A 19971-nucleotide genomic window follows, 5' to 3' on the forward strand; every position below is an offset into this window, starting at 1 on the left:
ATACTTGTGAAACTATTGCAAACATGCTGAAAGAGGAAGAAAGGAATGGGAAGTTCTTAGTAACTAGAGAAGACCATTGTGAAGAAGACGAAAGCCATAACTGTATTTAATTATGGGGTTAAATCAAAAGGGATGATTTCGGGAATTCTAGGGGCTAGGAATCTGGGTTAACCCTTCCACTGGTAAAAGCTAAGAATTCCAGATTTTTAATTTGTTTGTTTTGGCTTACTTGTCCTGGGTTCTTTTTTACTTTTATTAAAACCAAAACAAAAAGATTTTTATTATAGAAAAATTCAAACATATATCAACCCCCGCATACTCTTTACTCAACTTCATAAATTATCAAATCATGATGAATGTTGTTTTTTCTATGACCCATCTACTTTATTTTGTATATATTATTTTAAAGCAAATTCTAGGAATCCTTTAATTGTATCCATAAATATTTTAACATCTGTCTTTAAAGATAGATTTTTTAAATTAAATATTTAAAAAACCTTAAATGCACTCGTGAGTTAGAAAATAGAGAGTCTGAACCTGAAACACTAAATGGAAGCCAGAACCCAAAGAAATTGTACCCTAAGAACATTTTGGATTTTCCACCTCACTGGCATGACTTACTGAAGGCAAAGAACTGAGGCTGCTCATAGAGCGAAATCTCCCAGGAGGGTCCCTCCCCTATAATTCTGGAATCCCAAAGAGATGCACCTCCACTGCAAGGATAAACCAGAAATACCCTGCCTCCTACCTGCTTCTGCTCCTGCCCTTGTTGTTAGTTACTGCAAGGAAAATGAACTGACTTGAACCAAGGAACTAAATGAAGAGGGGAAAAAAATTGAAGTCACAAGCCATTTCTTACACATATTTGTGTCCCGAACCCATAAATACTTGTGTATTCTGTGAAACCATAAACTGAAAAAATGAATTTAAAGTGATCTTTGGACTAGAGATTACCCTAGGTTGCTGGTAGAAGCAAAAGAACATTTTTTCTGGAGGAACCTACCCTCTATCCAGGCTTTATATCCACAAATGAAATTCTGAGGAAAACGAACTGTTAAAAATAACTAAAGGGAACAAGGCATTTAACCCACTGAAACAACTGACAGCAGAAGCCGACTGATAAGGTCTTGAGATAAGATTTTAATTGGGATTCTTGGGATATAATCCTACCATGTGATCTCACCTTTGACAGGAAGCTAAACAATAAAACAAACAAGCAAACAGAATAAAAACAAAGACACTGAAATAGAGAACAAGTGGGAAGTGGCCAGAGGGGAGAGGGAAGGGAAATTAAGGGGAAAAATGGGGAGGGATTTTGAGGAACAGGTATGAAAGACACAGGGATGAGGACTGGGTGGGGGGGGAATGGGAGGGAGGTGGGGAGACGGGGCGGGGGGGGGGAGGCTGGGATGGGAGAAATAGACAAAAAAATGTACTTGAAAAATAATTTTTAAAAAAAAGATTTTAATTGGGAACAGCTGAAGAGAAAATTTGTAAACTAAAGAGATATGGGATGGGGGGGAACCCCATCCAAAATGCAGCACAGAAAGCTGTCAGGAGTCATGAAGACCAGTGTGAGAAAGTCTAACGTATCTAATCATTAATCCACAAAAAGAGTGAGAATAGGGATGAAATAATTTTAACACATGATGTCTAAGATTTTTCCAGGACTGATGAGAGATGGCAGCTCATAGATTGAATTGGCCCATCAAATCTCCACAGGATCAACGAAAAATCCCTATCTAGATACATCATAGTGGTACCATAGTACATCAAGACAATAGGATAATATATAAGGAATTCCCATGGCAGTAATAAAAAGACTAGACGAAGAAGAATGGGAAAATGATTTGATATGCTACTTTACCAAAGAGAAAGTTCAAATGACCAATACACATGAGAAGATGCTCAGCTACATTAGCTGAGTAAATGTAGTTGGGTAAATGCAAAGTAAAACAGTGAAATGTCATTGTATGTCCACCAAATTAGCCAGTAAAAAAAAAGGGCTAGCAGTACCAGGCAGTGGTGAAGAGATGTGTCAATTGCTATAAACATTTTGGGGGACAGTTTGGCACTACCTAGTAAATTCAAACATGTGCATATCTTTAGATACTGAACTTCTAAAAACATTCCCAAGAAAAACTTGTTCATGTATTTGAGACATGTATGAGACTGTTTTTAGCAGCAGCATTATTCATATAAACAAAAAATATAAATAACCCAAATGTTCATCAGTAGATTGGTTAAATTAATTATGGCTTATTCATTCTGTAGACTATTATAGAGCAGAGAAAATTAGTGAACCACACATAAATTCACCAGTTAGTAAATCTCATGAACATACTGTTAAACAAAAGAAGGTAAGTCAGAGAAATACATGGAGTATGATTCTGTTTAAACAAAGTTCAAAATAGGCAAAACCAAAGTTACTATTTAGGGATATGTAAGTGATTAAAAAAAAACAAACTAAAGCAATGTCTATTACAAAATTCAAAATAGTAATTACCTCTGGGGCTGTGTATGGGGAGTGGTGTATGGGAAGATTTTTGAATTGTTGGCAATGTTTTATTTTTGAACTGTGATGGTTGTTTCATGAGTGTGTTATATATATATATATTTTTTTTCCTTGTATTATTAACCAAAAAGGTAAGGTCTCAAGAAGAAAAATATGCAAAGTAAACCCTCTAATTACATTGAGCAGTATCCAGGGTTGCTAAATGGGCCATTGAAATAATTAAAGATTAGAATTTATGAGTATACAAAGGGCCAGTTACATTAGAAAATTATTTCAATGTATGGAGAAAAGAAAGGACTGTTAGAGAATCTTCTTTGATCTTCCCTGAAAAATACAAGGCTTTTATTGATAATAAAATAATTATTCCCAGAGTGAATGACTTCTGTTTTCGCCATATGTTGAGAGCACATGCCTCGCTTTGTATTATGACTCTTACTTGTGGTGTGACTTCAGGCAAATTGGTAACCTCTTTTACTTAAGTTCTTTTACTGCCAAATGAGGATAATAATAGTACCTGTGTACGAGATTAAATGATAACATGTATAAAGGCCTTAGAATAGCACTTGCCATGGAAAGTGCTTAAACAAAAGCTTTAGTTGATATTATTACGGTAGAGGTCTTAGCAAATTACATGTTCTAATGAACTGTGTTGGTTCTTTGGACATGAGTGCCTTGGTGATTAGACTTTCTGTGTCTCTAGATGCATGTGATATAATTCTTATTTTCACATATTAAAGGTTTTGCCTCTGGTAAGGCTTTCCTTCACTCACATTTTAGTGCTTCCTCTGTGTTTTGTGAATTTAGTGTTAATGTGGCAGCTAGACCACATGGAACCAATTTTCGGAGAACTGGGCTCCGCTTTGTTTCTGTCCTGACTGGCCTTTGGCAAGCACACCTCAGATCAGGTTTTTCTCAGGAAAAGTGACTGTGTGAACCTGTTTAAAAATGTCACTGATGTATTTAATTAACCTATTTTTAAGTCCTACAAAACAGTTTAATGTAAAAATGTAAATTATTACATTTACTTGATATGAATTTCATAGATGAAAAGAGGTTTTATTTGGTTGGTATGAGGAAAAGATTCCAATACATACTTTGAAAATTTTCTCAAGCCCTAATTATCTCTAATTCCTGATGAAATTAATTTTGTTTAGGCTATTTTATCTGATTAAAAAATAATGAAGAAAGCAAATTTGAGTTAAATGAATTACTGGCTTTTCCTCTTTACTGAGAAGTGTGTGGAAATTCTCGAAGGTCTCTATGAAGAGAATGTCATAAAGCATAAATCATTTATTTTGAGTTTTGAGTTACTGTGTAAACAAATTAATTTGTTTGCTATATAAATAGAAAATATAAAACAGAAAGTAGTAATAGGAGTGTGTCAAATGTGACTATGAATGTGGATTTCTTTTCTTGTGCTATAGCTGGGCACTTCTCCACTCCACCTGGCAGCTCAGTACGGGCATTACTCCACCACAGAAGTGCTGCTTCGAGCTGGCGTAAGTAGGGATGCCAGGACCAAAGTGGACCGAACGCCACTGCACATGGCAGCTTCTGAGGGCCATGCCAGCATAGTAGAGGTTTTGCTTAAGGTATGTGTTCTCTATTTTTATACTTTGCTTTTGAAAGCAAACCTTCAAAGGCTTAATGATTTTATAAGAGGTCAAAGGATGAATTTCTACTTTTATTCCCTCATGTTATTAAATTTTTTGTGTGTAAGGGTATCAAATGGAAATTACCTTAAAGTTTTTCTTCGCTGGGATAAAAACAGTTCTTGGTATATTCTTAGTTAGGTCAAACAGTTGATTTTCTTAGACCTTAATCTCCGCCATGGTGAGGGACTATAGTTTTGTCTTACTTAACACAGTTAACATGCTGATGGGAAAGGATTATTAGGCTTAGATAGTTAACTAACAAACAAATAATGCAAATGGGGAGTTTTCTTTAATTATTTAATTGCCAAAGAGAAAATTCTGAAACTGAGAATGGTAGATTTAGGTATTCATAATCTTTTTTATTCCAGCTTCTAGATCAGTGATTTTCAACTGGTATTCAGCAAGAAATTTTTAAAGCATGCAATACTTGACTTTAGACTGTCAGATTTAAAAATGACAACAGCTGACACAACAGTAGCCACCTGTTGTGAATGTCCTGTCTTGAACTGTAGGTATATAGGTTATATAATAGAGTTGTATCTTATTGGTCATGTCACATAAGATTGTATCTGATCGGTCAGTTCTTGGTACCAGAAATCCTTATATACAAGTATAGGTACCTGATTTTTTTAAAAGTCACTTTGGGGCAAAAAGGGTAGGTAATTATTATTTTTTGTAAATCAATCAAAATTATATTGTTTTTTGTCAGATTGGCAAAAAATATATGTTCTTTGGTGTGCAACAGAATTTTGGTAGTTAAATTATGCCATAAGATGAAAAAGGTTGAAAATTTCCACTCCAGATCAACCTCCCCAAAAGAAATATAGTGTAAGCCACAGATGCAAATCACATTTGCGTGTACATTTTCTGTTTGTGATCTTAAAAGAAGTAAAAAGTAATTTTATTTTAGTTTATTTTTTTTAATTTTTTTATTTTAATTGTTGTTCAAGTACAGTTTTTGGTCTTTTACTCCCATCCCAGCCCACCCCAGTAAAAAGTAATTTTAATATAATATTTTATTTAACCCAGTAATAAAAAATATTATTATTTTACATGAAGTTAATGTGAACATTATTAATGAGATACTTCACATCCTTGTCTTGGTGTTAAGTCTTTGCATTCCAGTGTATTTTTGCACATACAGCACATCTCTGTTTGGACTAGCCGTATTTCAAGCACTTAGCCACATGTGTCTAGTGACTACCATAGTGGACAGTGTACCTCTAGGTGGCTCCCTTTACATTCTTTATATTGCACTGGTTTTGAAAGCAAAAGATATTTTTGTGTAAACAAGGAACTAAAATTAAAAAGGATTTGGGAAGTACACTCATAGTTTTCCTTCACTTCTTAATCTGTCCTAGCCCTTCATGCTCATAGCTGGGTGACTGAAAAAGTAACTGCTGCACTTCTAAGAAATTAGAAGGAAAGCGTTTAGGAAAGTCATCATGATAGAACATTGGTTAAGTGACAGATGTGTGGTGATCCTGTAGCATATAGATTATTCAACACACACAAAAATGGTCCATCATGTTAGTAGCAAATTGTTAGAAGTGTAATGTCTAGTGTTTTCATTTCAGGAATTTTTAGTATTTCATATTTTTGAGGTATCTTATTTTGAAATGTTTTTGTAGCATGGTGCTGATGTCAATGCAAAGGACATGTTGAAGATGACCGCTCTGCATTGGGCCACAGAACACAATCATCAGGAGGTGGTGGAGCTTTTAATCAAATATGGTGCTGATGTACACACGCAAAGTAAATTTTGTAAAACTGCATTTGATATTTCAATAGACAATGGGAATGAAGATTTAGCAGAGATATTACAGGTAACTTTCACTTTTACTTTAAGAATATAAACAAAAGGATCTCTGTCTTGTAGATGATTTGAACTATTTAGTTTGTAACCTTTCATTTAGACTTAGTTATTTATTTATTTTAAAAAATATTTTATTTATCTTTAGAGAGGAAGAGAAGGAGAGAAACATCAATGTACGGTTGCCTCTCATGAGTCCCCTGCTGGGGACTGGCCTGCAACCTAGGCATGTGCCCTGACTGGGAATCGAACCCCGATTGTGTGGTTCACAGGCCCACGCTCAATCCACTGAGCTACACCAGGCAGGGCTAGACTCAGTTATTTTGGACAGGCCATTTCCTCTTTCACTTTCTCTTTATTCATTACTGTTCATTTTCCTGATTGTAAGATTATAGTGTTTGCATGTAACAGAAGATTAGATAAAGTGATTATTTTCTGTGTTAAGTTCCTGAATTCTCCTTCTAGACATTTTATTCAATTAATTATTTTTATTTCATACCCTAGGGCTTTGGATACCATATGGTGTGTGAAAGTCTGTTATACTTTTACTAAAAAATGTTTTTTAGCAATCATAATAATGTCCCCTGAGTGAATGATGTAGTCTTTAGCATTCTGATTTGTTTTTTATATTTTTCACCATCCTCAGAAAAATCTGTTTGTGAGCATGCTTTTATTTATGGCTCTGGGGCAAGTTTTTCTAATAGCCAACATTACTTCTCTTTCTTCAGCCAGACAACATTTTGATGTAAATTATCTTCTTTACTTACTGCCTCTTCAATAATTTATTTTGTAGTCACAGGACAGCAGCATATCTTTCAGCTTTGTGCTGTAGGAGCCTTTCAGACCATTTCTCCACTCATGGGATTGTGCTGCTTTATGTAATGGAACTTAGGATATAAATTCATACGTTTGGTTTACCACTCTACTCTCAGGAGACCATAAATAAAGATACCCATTTGTATTTATGATTCTTCTTAAATTACAGAATGTTCTTTTATACATTGAAAGCCTGTGCTATATGTTCTGGTTATGAGTCTGAAAACAGTGTGGTGGTTTGTCCCCCAGATTGCTATGCAGAACCAAATCAACACAAACCCAGAGAGTCCTGACACTGTGACGATACATGCCGCAACGCCGCAGTTCATCATCGGACCTGGAGGGGTGGTCAACCTAACAGGTCTGGTACCTTCAGAAAGTGCATCCAAGTCGTCGGATAGTGAGATGCCTATAGGGTAGCTGTTGGGATTTTAAGCTTTAGTATGTACTCATCCTTTTAAGCAAGGACAATTGAAGAATGAGGTTTAGAATATTTCAGCTACTTGGTTTTCTTTGGTATAATTGGCAAAAAAGGAAAATTTTATGAGAAATCTAAAGAAAGGTGATATTGCAAAACATACTGCAATATTATCTTTTAAAACCTAATGCTATCCAAGCTTGTTTTTCACAAAATTAATATTACCAAGCTTCACTTAAGAGTTGAATATAGCAAAAAAGAATATCAGATTAAGCTTTTTAAAAATTCAAATCTGTTTTCTCTTTTCTCACAGATGAAACGGGTGTGTCTGCTGTTCAGTTTGGAAACTCCTCTACATCAGTATTAGCTACGTTAGCTGCCTTAGCTGAAGCGTCTGCTCCCTTGTCCAATTCTTCAGAAACTCCAGGTTAGAAAAGCAAGTCATGTGTATACATTATACAAGTTGGAGATTCAGGAGGTGATAGAAAAGGCCTCGGCAGGCAGGGCTGAGATGATGGCCTTCTGGGGAGAATGTGACAGGGCAGGGGGCATCTGCTGCTCACCTCTAACTGTGGAATCGTATGCTCATTGTTACCAGATTCTGCTTTCTCATGAGAAGCTGAAAACCTGGATTTTCAAAGAATATTAAATCTCGCCAGTTAATTAAAATCTAATTAAAATTAAAAAACAGATCTGTGTGGTTCACAGAAAACATGTCTGTGTACCCAATTGGGCCTTTGTTTTACTAGTCTGTGACTTTTTGTATAAAGTACGTAGATAAATATACAATATAGGAATTTGTTGTCTTGTACAACTTTTATTTTTGTCAATCCTGTTAGAATGACATAAAATCTTAACAACTGACAGAACTAGGAAATAGCATATCAAAACCACTATTGAGGATGACAAACAGTATTAATAGCTGGTTTAGGTAAAGTTTCCTTTAATACTTAACCAAAATAGTGTTTGCTGCTATTATTATGTCAGCAAAATGTTTTTTTAATTGGGGAGTTAAAAAATCCACAAAATTATTTTTATTACTATAGTTTAAACCATTGTTTGGACTAATGCTTATAAAATTAAAAATAGTTTGATGTCATTCATTATTTAAACTAGTTTCTTCCTGAAGTATGATCAACAATAATAACAACATGAACAACAACAGTTCATTGAATGCTGTCTGTGTGTGCTGTGCACTGTGGTAAATTCTTTACCTAATGATCTCATGTAATCCTGCCCCAAAAGCTTGAAGGTAGACATTACTGGATTTGATTCTTTAAGGAGCTGTTGACTGAAAGATGCATTTTTTCAGGGGAGAAAACCTATCTCTCTCTCTTTTCTTTGTCTTTCTCTCGCTCTCTTTTTCTACAAACTAGTGATAATAAACATCCACTCTCCAGCTTCTTTAGCATGATAGTCAGTACTTGAAACTAAGCCTTTATGTCTTCATGTTCTTCTGAATCACACTTGGCTGTTAGCAGGTATGTGCATCATATTGACCTGCTGCTTTTATAGCCTATTCCTAGATCGCTTTGGCATCTTTGGAATTACATAAACGTATCAAAGAAAATTAACTCCATTGTTGGTTTCTATTCGGTTAAACTTGTACATTTTTTGTCTTTATTTAAAGTATATATCTGAAAATTGAAAGTCAGCTGGAAGGTTTGACATTTAGATCTTGGGCTCTCTGAGTTGGTCATACCAACTTCTCTAACTTCTATCTTTAAAAATGTTATGTGTGGTCTAGTCTGAGAGAATTAGTAATTTCACTAGACTTTTATTGCATGTGACTTACAGTGTTCTATGAGCACAGTGATTTTTCATTTCAATGCTGTATATCATAGTAGAATCTTTTTGAAGATACTTTAAGAACTTGAGTTCAAGTTCAGTTGAGTACATTGCGACTAGTGTGAACACCTCAGCCAAGGTGCATAATCAGATAAATTTGCTGTGCTCAGACAAATTATTTATCTGCCTCTTGTCTCTCCAGTTTCTTTTAACAACAGTTGCCAGAGTCATCCTCATTTTAGCAATATTTATATATATTTTTTCCAAGGACATCTTAAGATATGGGAAATAAAGTAGTGCTCCCATTTTATAGATGATGAAACTGAGGATTGTGAAGGTTAAATAATTTTGCCCAAAGTACCATAGCTATTCAGAGGTAAAAAGAGGTGCTCAGCATCTAATTCCCAAGTTGTGTGTCTGTGATTGCTATAATATACTGTCTCCTCTGTGCAGTTTACTTTGTGGTGATCAGTGGACTGATCTCTTCTAGAATGTTTATAGATTAGTTTGTGGTAGAAATAAATATTTGCGTAATTATCGTTTTGCCTTATATCACTGTTCTGACTGTTACTTCTGAGTTGTGTTTGTTGAAACAGTCTGTTGAAATAAATGTTCTGCTCCTTTGTCCTTATTATTTTTTAATTTTTATTTAAAATTTTTTTATTGTATTTTTCCCATTACCATTTAGTCCCTTATATCCCTCTCCTCTGCAATTACCCCACTGTTGTCCATGTCCCGGAGTCTTCTTTTGCCCTTTTTAAATTATTGAAGACGAAAATATAAGAACTATCAGTATACTAATTGGTACTGCTCACATTCTTTACTTTTACCAGCTAAGTAGTACACTAAGCACATCTTCTGGATACCAAATAGCCAAAATGTAGCAGCAGATAATGGCATTTGAAATGGAGGCTGGCTGGCTGATTGACGTGGTCTACAAAGAGAGGGAAGGTACTTGCAATAGTCTAGGGTACCACCTACCTCACTCTGGAACTATGGCCTTCAATAGCACTTTCATGATCACATTAGGGCCATCTTTCACATAGAAAACAAATCTATTTTTTGTTTTGCTGTGTTTGACCTAGTCCCATTTTATTTTTTTGATTTAATCTTTATTGTATTTTTTCCCATTACCATAATGTTAGTCTCATGGGAACTTCATAAAGTATACCAGTCTATTATAATGCTTTCATTGTGACACCAAATGATATTACTGTTTTTTCTTGATATTACAGGCAAATGTAACTGCAAGTTATTAATGCTTAATGATTAGATTATCTCATTGAATTGCGTTTTATGTAAATAATTTCAGTTTTATTCTTTCCACATAAACCTTTATTTTTCCAAGTGTTTAACTTATTTACATTTTTAAGTCTCCATGCATAGTTTTTTCATGATTCTTTATCTATTTAAGAGAAGTATAGAAAAGTAATTTGATAAATCTCAATATACTCTGAAGAGCTTATTGCTAATGTTCATTTTTAATAAATGACTGGTTTTGTTGGAAATTACATATTTTAGTTTCTGGACATGATAGGCCTATGCTACTGTGCATAGTTGTATTAAATAATCATTTTCTTTACCTGGCTCTAGGCCAAGCCATAAAAAGATGATAAAGTGATTTATATTAGCTATAAATTTAATTTGGCATAAGGCAGTATAGAAAAATAATGATTAATATTTATCGGGTTCTTGCTGTGTGCTGGTTGCTGTGCCAAGTGCTTTATATGCGTCACCTCATTTTGTTCTCACAACAGTGATCTGGATTCAGATGCTGTCATTGACCTTTGACCGAGGTTTTATTTTCAGCTTTGAAGTTTCAGAAGTATTTCATTAGTGTATTCTGAGGGACTGACTCACAAAGAGCAAATTGATATGAAGGTGATACATACATCAGAATGCTGTTACTTATTTTTATGGGAGGCTACAACTTTGTTTTTTAAAAATTCATTTTTTTAATTTTATTTTTTAAATTTTATTTAGTTTTAGAGGGGGGGAGAGAAAGAAAAGGAGAGAAACATTAATGTGCTGCGAGAGATACATGAATCAGTTGCCTCTCGCACACCCCCAGCTGAGGATATAACCAGCAGCCCAGGCATGTGCCCTGACTGGGAACTGAACTGGAGACCTTTCAGTTTGCAGGCTGGTGCTCAGTCCACTGAGCCACACCAACCAGGACTAGAAAAATGTTTTAGATTATGGGAATTCCGATGAAATTGTGTATCTAATAGGTGCTGATTAGTGAGCATTGATAAAATTGTGGTTTAAAGAAAATTAATATTATTTTTCTTTATTAAAAAATGAATTGATTCAGTGGATTGATCTTGGGCCTGCAAACCAAAGGATCACGGTTCGATTCCCAGTCAGGGCACATGCCTGGGTTGCAGGCCAGTTCCCAGCAGGGGACACATCAGAGGCAACCATACATTGATATTTCTCTCCCTCTCTCCTTCCCTTCCCCTCTAAAGATAAATGAATAAAATCTTTTAAAAAGTGAATTGATTCAGGTTACTGAGTGTAGTTACCTACTTAAACTAAGGGAATGTGTGTCTTTTAGTACCTCTAAATTAAGTAGCTACTATATTTGCTGGAAGCTCACATTGTTAAACTTGATAATTTTAGAAATTATCCTTATTTTTGACTGATATTTCATCTTCTTGTACCATATTAGTAGTCTGATCTGCAGTCTAGTTTTGGCTTCTTTTTTTTCCTTAATATTTTGATTCTTTTGCTTTATTTGATTTGGTGTGGTAGGTACCTAGCCAGTTAAGAGATTTAGCATCTCAAAATAGTGTGTAAATTCTATGTGTGTAGGCACAATTGAACATTTCTTTTGACTGGCAAGATTTGCAGAGGCTCTGTTAAAGTATACTTTTTTCTCCCGCCTTATGCTTTCATTTCATTAATTTTGGAAAAAACACGTGTATTTCTGAAACATTTGAAGTGTTCTCGTAGTATATTTTCTTGTGCATGAAACTGAAGGGATTAAATTTATGACCGCTGATTTCTGTACTTTTGACCAGCCTATTTTTTTAAAGGTACCTGAGCATGTATTCTGTGCTACGTTCTAAGTCTACCATTGGCAGAAACACAATTTTGACCTAATTGTGATTCACTGTTGTTCCGCGCCATTTCTTCTGTATTCTTTCCAGAGCCATCAAAACTTACAAATGCCTACAGGTACTATATACACCAAGGAGGTTTTTATTTCCTTACAGGATTTCAGTTTGGACCTTAGATGTCTCCACATCAGAAATAGAATGATCAGGAAGCTCTTTCTGAGCCAGTCCTCAGCTACTATTTTTCCAAAGAATTGTCAACAAATTTAAAGTTTCACATATTCCAGTCTAGGAATGGGGGAGGGACACTGAAGCCAGGGAAAAGGAGGAGGGAGAGTTGCCGTTACTAGGAACAAATAACCTTGTTAGAGAAATGAAAAGGAAACATGTGAAAAGTCAACGACTGGGTTAAAATGTCTTAAAGTTGTTACGTAACAAATTTGTAAAGAAATTATTTAGAGAATTACTGTTGTTGTTCAGAACAAACAGATTACTTTTAGCTGGAGTTGGGGGCCCAGGGTGAGTGGAGTGGCGTGGTGTCCTCTAAGAATGGGCGGGTTTCCATTTTGGAAGCTATTCTAAACTGAAGACAACAGAAAAGTAAAAGTTTTCTGTTGGGTGTTGCAAGAGGAAACCATCACCATGTAGTACTCTATTAAAAAGCAGAAGCAATCCTATCTTTCTACCAAAGTTTACAGGTCACTCTGTTAAAGGTATTTCCTATTTGCAAAATCAAAACTCCAGGAAACTCACAACCTTACTACCTTTTTTCCTGCTTTAAAACACATGACAAAAATGTACAAATAATAAAAATTCATGAAGGGAATATATCAGGTTTTGTGTTAAAGGAATAACTCAAAACTGTTCTTGTGCTAAAATTTCCAATTACGGTTTATAAACAGGTATTCATTTACAATGAAAAAAAGTGTTATTTAGTCATTCATTGAACAGTTTTTTTTTTTGTTGTTGTTAAACATCTCTTATGTCCTGGGTAGTCCACTAGGTGCTAGAGAGAAAATGACAAACAGTCAGGTACAATCCCAACTGTTCTGGAACTTGGTAGTCTTTTGGTAGAACGAAATAATAAACAGTTATTCACCCAGCTAAATAATGGTGATTAGTGCTGTGCATAAAGAATACAGTGTTTTAACCTAGTGTGGTGGATTAGAGGCTCTTCCCAGAGGGAGAGACATTTATAGATTGGATTAGAATTTGTGAAGCAGAAATTGGGGGGAAAACAATTTAGGAAGAGGGACACATGGAGCTTTTGAGGCAGGAAAGAGTTTGTGATTTCAGAGGACTAAGAAACCCCAGAGGCTGAGCCCAGTGAGTGGGAGAGTAACTCATGTTGGTTGAAGGTTAAGGCTATACAGGACTTTTTAAATGATGACTTTGTCAGCCTCTGGAAGGGAGTTTAGTTAGGAGTCTAGTGCAGTGAGCCAGGGAAGAAATAATGATAACATGGATTAGGATTTGCCAAAAAGATAATGCGAAATGAATAGATTTGCAAGTTCTTTGAAATGGAGAATCAGAAGTTATAATTGGTTAGATATAGGCCTTATATCTGCAGTGAGGCTGTCTGGTCCTTTTAAAATAAACTTATAAAACACTATGGCTCTAGCTGGTAGTCCTGTATTGATTTAGCTTCGCTTGGGCTAATTCTTCCTTGTGGCCTACGTATACATCTGTTGATTAAATAGATGTCTGTGACCACCCTTCTGCTATTTGTTAATAAGGTTGTCTATCCAGATGTGTAATGTGTCTGGTGGCTGTCTCCCTCCTTTCTCCTAACAGTGAAATTTGAGTCAGGTCTCCTTCGCACATAGTTCTTATATGTCTGTTCCTAAAACAGAGCAATAAAAACATATTGGCCTTATAGAATAAGTTTCGTAAGATTGTTTTGTTTTCAGTTTCAATTGCAGGCATAATACCTTTGAAATTTTTTTTAATAAAGTTTATTGTTGAAATATTTATATATAGAATTTTCAGTCTTTTAGAACATCTTAAAGACAGTTTTTCCCTGTCTTATTTTACTGTTTTATATACATATGTGTGTGTGTGTGTGTGTATATATATATATTTAATAACATTTAAAAAATTTTTAGGCTTTCTGTTTATTCTTACATGTTTCAACAGTTGACTGATTATTGGGTGTTCTTAGAGTTTCTTGGGGGCACTTTGTCTTCTTATGTAATTGGTTTCCTATAATTTTTTCTTAAACTCCTTACCATAGCACAAGTTAAAAAGAAAGCCTTTTAGATGAAAGGCAAGGACTCCATCATTTTAATGGCTGTCATTGCAGGGAGTGCAAAGATGAAAGTTCTTGAGTTGTACCTTGATTGTGTGTGATCTCAGAAATTTAGTACATAGGATTATACTTTAAAATACTCACTACTTGTAGTGAATGAATAAAACATTCAATCAGAGTGAACACTTCTTTTTCATATGGATATTTTTCAAAAAATGAAAGCCATAGTTCATGTGTTCAAAAACCTTAGTAGTTCTATTGAGTATATTACAATTTTATGCCCTACATTTTACTTTATAATTATCTTCCTGAAATTTTCTTAAGTGCATGGTAATAAAGCCTAATTATAGTTTAAGACAAACAAAAATGAGAGAACTCAAAACAGAAAGGTTTGCATTTCAAGTACTATCTTCTGCAGTTTGTATTGTGACCATGATAAGCAAATAAAACAGTAATAGTTGCAGCCAGGCCTGTTGCCACGAATGTGTCTTTGGAAACTAGGGTCCCGGTACTTACCTTGTCTTTAAAAAAAAAGTTGATATATGTAGGGCCTCTCTCAGGCATTAATAAATCCTGTGGTCATTGGTGTCCGTGATGTTCTGCTGGGAGTTGGTAGCACCTTAGCATGTTTCAGGGCAACTGCGTGTCTGAATGGTTGCATGTGAGGAGAGAATGATTTTTTTTTTAATTAAACTTTTGGTAAAGAGTTGCATCATATAACACATTAAAACACGTTTAGAAATAGTTTTTATGTCATTTCTTTTTTCAGCACTAATTACATTAAAACATTTTTTTGTTGACAGTTTTCAAACCTGTAGGAAAGTTGGAGGATGAACTCTTTCAACTGTAATCCTATGACTGTAACAGCCTGTATCTCAAGAATTAGGACAGCCTTTTACGTACTCACCTCTCCATTCTATTTCCTAAAAGCATCAACAGTAGTTTAGTAACATTACTGACATATAGTCCATAATTCAAGTTTCCCCAGTTGTTCCTAATATGTTCTTTAAATGCTGCTTTCTCATTCAGGAGCCAGTCAGAGTTCACACATTGTATTTGGTTATTGTGTTTCTTACATCTCCCTTAGTCTAGGACAGTCCTGTTGCCTCCGTTATCCTTCATGACATGGAAATCTTTGTAGAGGCCAGGCCAACAGTCTGCAGGGTCACCCACATTCTGGATTCATGTGTTTCTTAATCATTAGATCCAAGCCAGCATTTCCAGGAAGAACATGGTGATATTTTGTAATGTCCCCTTGCGTCCCATCAGAGGGCACATAATGTCAGGCTGTCCTGTAATGACTGCTGGGGAGAGCGGGGACTGCCAGGTCTTTTGGGGCCCATTTCCCCCTTTCTCACCAATATTAGTTTTCAGTGTAACACCTTGAGAGCATTTAAATGTCTTGTTTCTTTAAAAGATTTCACTAGTGGTTTTAACATCCAGTAGGATGATAAATGACAATTTTGGGGGGTTACAATAATGTTTATTTTGTTAGATAGATATTATTCTTCTATCAAGAAGAGCTTTCTTCTTTCCCCCTTTCTCTTTTTTTTTATTAGGTATTACCACAGATAAATGGATTTTTTAAATTCAGTGTTAGGATTGATTGCTGCCCTTCCTTTGATGCTGTTTGATTGAAGTGTCACGTGTATACAGGAAAGTGTACAGATTATCAAGCGTGCACTGTGATTACGCATTACACAGTGATCGCTCCTGTGTGTGTAATCACCGTTCAGTTCATGAGTGGAAAGTGCACAGTGTGTCTTTTGTGCCTGCTTTATATACCACTCAGCCCAGTTTTTTGTCAGATTCGTGTTTTGTGTTCTGTCACACAAATTGCAGTGTGCTATTCTAGTGTATCATCTACCACAGCTTATTTATTCATTCTACTTTTGATGGATATCTGGTTTGTTTCAAGTTTCTGACTGTTTTAAGTAAAACTGCGATGAATGCATGCTCCTGTGTCTGTCTTTTGGGATCAGTAGTTGGTCATAGGATTGCTTGTAGGGAAAGATTTTGGCAGAGTTAACTCGTTATTTCTTTACCCAGACAATTCTAGGGGGACTGTTTTCAGTTGCTAGAATACTCTCTGAGCCTCTCATAAAATACTAAGAGCATAATTTTGCATTTTACTAATATAAATGTTAATATATTACATATTATTATCTTATAGTACATTGTATTATATTACTATAACACTATAGTATATATTGTATAAATATTATATTATTTATACAGTACTAGGTCTGCATGCCATTTATTATCAAGGTGATCCTGCTCACATAATCCAAAAAGAGAATACTGTTTATTCTGGCTACTTGAAAAATACAAGTTTTCATGTTTCATTGGATATAGAAATGTTTATCAACTCATATGTAAATGTAAATGCAGTATAATCACATATAAAATTATCTTTAGGACTGGAATTTTATTTAAGCAGATATAAACTTTGTAATATTTGTGACCTTAGGAGATCTTATAAATTTTGTACCTCATATAGCTAAGAGAAATTGTTTATTTAAACACGCACATGCGTGAATGGTTGGAACTCACTTACTGTAAATTGTGGGACTTGTAGGCGGTAATGTTTACACGGGTATGTACAGCACCGCTGGACAGTAAAGTTTAAAACCATGTAAAAGCTTTTCTGTGAAGGAAAGAAACAGGGAAAGCAAAGGTACTAAAGCAATAGAGAAACTTCTGTTTGTACTTTATATATACTCACTGATTTTCACATATATATTTTTTTCCAGTAGTGGCTACAGAGGAAGTAGTTACTGCAGAGTCTGTGGATGGTGCGATTCAGCAAGTAGTTAGTTCAGGAGGTCAGCAAGTCATCACAATAGTCACAGACGGGATTCAGCTTGGGAATTTGCACTCCATTCCAACCAGCGGGATTGGTCAGCCCATCATTGTGACCATGCCAGATGGACAACAAGGTTGGTCATAGGCACTTACATGAAATTTGTGTTTATTCTCAATTTGTAGGATATTATGACGTGTTTTTCAGAGCATTTATTTTTGCCTTAAATTATATTTTTGTAGCCCTTTGCAACAAATGTAATTAAAATTAGCTTGTTTTTTTCCTGAGTATATACCAGGTGGAAAGAAGAACTAGCCCCAAAACATTTGGTTGGAAAATGAGCTTAAATAAATAATGCATAGTCAGCGTTGGTCAGTAATTTCCTAGGCCATTTAATACAATTCAGATATCATGTGAGCTTTTTAAAATACCATGTAAGAAAAAGCTACTTATTTTAGTTATTCACGTACAGTTTTCTGCCTTTTACTCCCATCCCAGCCGCCGCCCCCCACCCTCCCCACCTCCCAGAAAAGGCTACTTTTTAAAAGTTGGGTTTAAGACTTGTAATAGGAATGTGGTGGCAACTTTTAGCAGCTTGTTGATAATTTTCCCTTCTTGGAAACCACGGAGAGCAATATGATGAATGAAACAAACCCAACTACATTTTCAGCAAATCTAAAAAGCTGAGAAAACCACAAAATTTCATATTTTAAGTGCTGCCCAAGACATCTAAGACTATTACAGTCAGGGCAAGAGAACTGTCAAAAAACCCACAACGGTACATCAAGAAAAGGGCTGGGCTCAGAAATCAGCAATTAATATGCATTCCCAGCAAGACAGGGCCCAGACTGAATAGGAAGTGTGGCAGACAGGGCTGAGATGTAGAATGTAGGGCATCAGTAGTGGAGGAAGCAGAAAGTGCAGAAAGTTCCTAGCTGAGTAAGCATCACCGTGCATCCAGTCCCTAAAAATAAAAGGTTACGCACACATAACCTTGTAGAAAATGACTAGGATAGTAGAGACTGTGGGTCTTCATGGCCGGTGAAGGAATTATGGAAAGGAAGGGCTGGAGGCGGAAGTGCTCCCAAAGCGCGTTTGGTTTAGTGGTAGAGGAGGTGCGGCGCTGTAGGAAAGGTTTTGTCACTGCAGCAGCAGAGGCGGAAACCCTGCCTTGGGAGGCCTGAGGGGCCTTTCCCCTGCTGTGCAGAAATCATCTGCTGATAGCTGGTCTAAAATTTGGATCAGGCCGCAATCCTTCCTTGGTAAAGCTTTGAAGAACTAATTAGAATTATACAGAAAAGAAGAAAACTTTCAAAGTATTCGTATCAGGCAGATATAACATTGTTTCTAAAACCTGACATTTATACAGATGAACCTCACTGATGAACAAATGGAAAGAAACTCAGTTTTTGATGGGGAGACTCACTATCATGAAGCTCTCAGTTCTTCCTGAGTTAATTTATAAGTGTAATGTGATGTTGTAAAAAGACGGTGTTAATTTGCTAAGATTGTCAGAACAAAGTACCTCCGACTGAGTGACCTGAGCAACAGAACTTTATCTTCTCACAATGCTGGAGGTTTGAAACTCAAGATCAAGGTGTTGGCAGTTTGGGTTTTTTCTGGGACCTCTCTGGCTTGCAGATGGCTGCCTTCTTGCTGGGTCCTCACATGGTTGTCTCTCATCTGTGTCCTCAACATCTCTTCATATATAAGAACACCAGTCCTATTGGATTAGGGCATACCTGAATGGCTCCATCATGCTAGTCATCTCTTTAAAGTTCCGTCTCCAAACATAGTCACGTTCTGAAATATTCAGGGAAGGACTTAAACATTCGAACTATGAGAGGACGCAATTCAGCCATAACAAAGATCAGTAGGCCTTTTTCTAGAAGTAGCCAAACAGATTCTAAGTTTATATTGATGGGGAGGAAGGAAGAAAAGGAAAGAAAACTCTGGAAGGGAAGAGCAGTAAGAGGAACCTTCTGAATATTAAAGTAAACTTTTAAAGACTCCATAATTTAAAACTGTGTGATTGACATATGAACATATACACTCTGTGGACAGTTCAGTGAAACAGGTACAGGGTTCTCATATTCTTAAGTTATAAGTGTAATATTATAATATGAGTTAAAAGAAATGAAACATTTTTATTCTCATTATTTCTAATGTTTTAAATTACATTGTACTAAATATTAGTTTTACTTTTTTCATTTATGTTGACATTTATAAATTAGTTTTTACTGTTTCGACAAAAAACGTTAAAGGCTACGGAACAATTGTAATTTTCCCCGTTGTTTATTAAGGTGTTTTTGCATGCTTTCAGTTTGCAGTCATTTTTATGGTCCTAACTGCTATGTAAAGCACAGACAGCTTCTCTCTGTATAATTTAATTTTATTTAAACAGATACTAAAAATTGAGACAAAGTCAACAACCCAGTAGAGAAACAAGCTAAATTTATAAACGGACAACATTCATAATGGTGCATCCACACATGAAAAGCCAAATAAAAGAAAGCTGTCCATGTACTGACGAAAGATAACTTAGATACATGGAGTGAAAAAAACAATTGCAAATGATGTATCATTTGAATGTATGTTTTATATGTATGCTACCTTTTGTGTAAGGAAAGTGAGGATGTACATTCATGTTCGTTTTTACATAGCTTAACAAGAGAACTACACAAGAAATTAATAAAAGTGATCACCTGTGTTAGCAGGAGTGGAATGAGACTTCTCAAAATTTGGTTGTTAAACATTGTTTTGATTTTTTGCCATGTGAATGAATTTATTAGATACAAATTTTTTAAAATAAGTAGGTACTTAAACAATGACTAGTTGGTAGTAAAAAAGCAAGAA

General features: G+C 35.4%; 1 protein-coding gene across 6 annotated transcripts in view; it reads left to right on the top strand.

Annotated features, from left to right (window-relative positions):
• Positions 1–19971, top strand: part of GABPB1 (GA binding protein transcription factor subunit beta 1) — a 58744-nt gene that overhangs the window by 30309 nt on the left and 8464 nt on the right. For 5 of the 6 annotated variants that reach the window (XM_037156448.2, XM_053670060.1, XM_037156449.2 and 2 more), the window contains exons 3-7: positions 3940–4107; positions 5802–5996; positions 7049–7160; positions 7531–7644; positions 17066–17251. In XM_037156448.2, the coding sequence (XP_037012343.1) occupies positions 3940–4107; positions 5802–5996; positions 7049–7160; positions 7531–7644; positions 17066–17251 (775 nt within the window). The remainder of the gene's footprint in view (positions 1–3939; positions 4108–5801; positions 5997–7048; positions 7161–7530; positions 7645–17065; positions 17252–19971) is intronic. The other variant, XM_037156447.2, reaches the window with a different exon arrangement.

The sequence above is a fragment of the Artibeus jamaicensis genome, unplaced genomic scaffold (assembly GCF_021234435.1).
Source record: "Artibeus jamaicensis isolate MK-2021 breed Jamaican fruit bat unplaced genomic scaffold, CSHL_Jam_final contig_548, whole genome shotgun sequence".
NCBI lineage: Eukaryota > Metazoa > Chordata > Mammalia > Chiroptera > Phyllostomidae > Artibeus > Artibeus jamaicensis.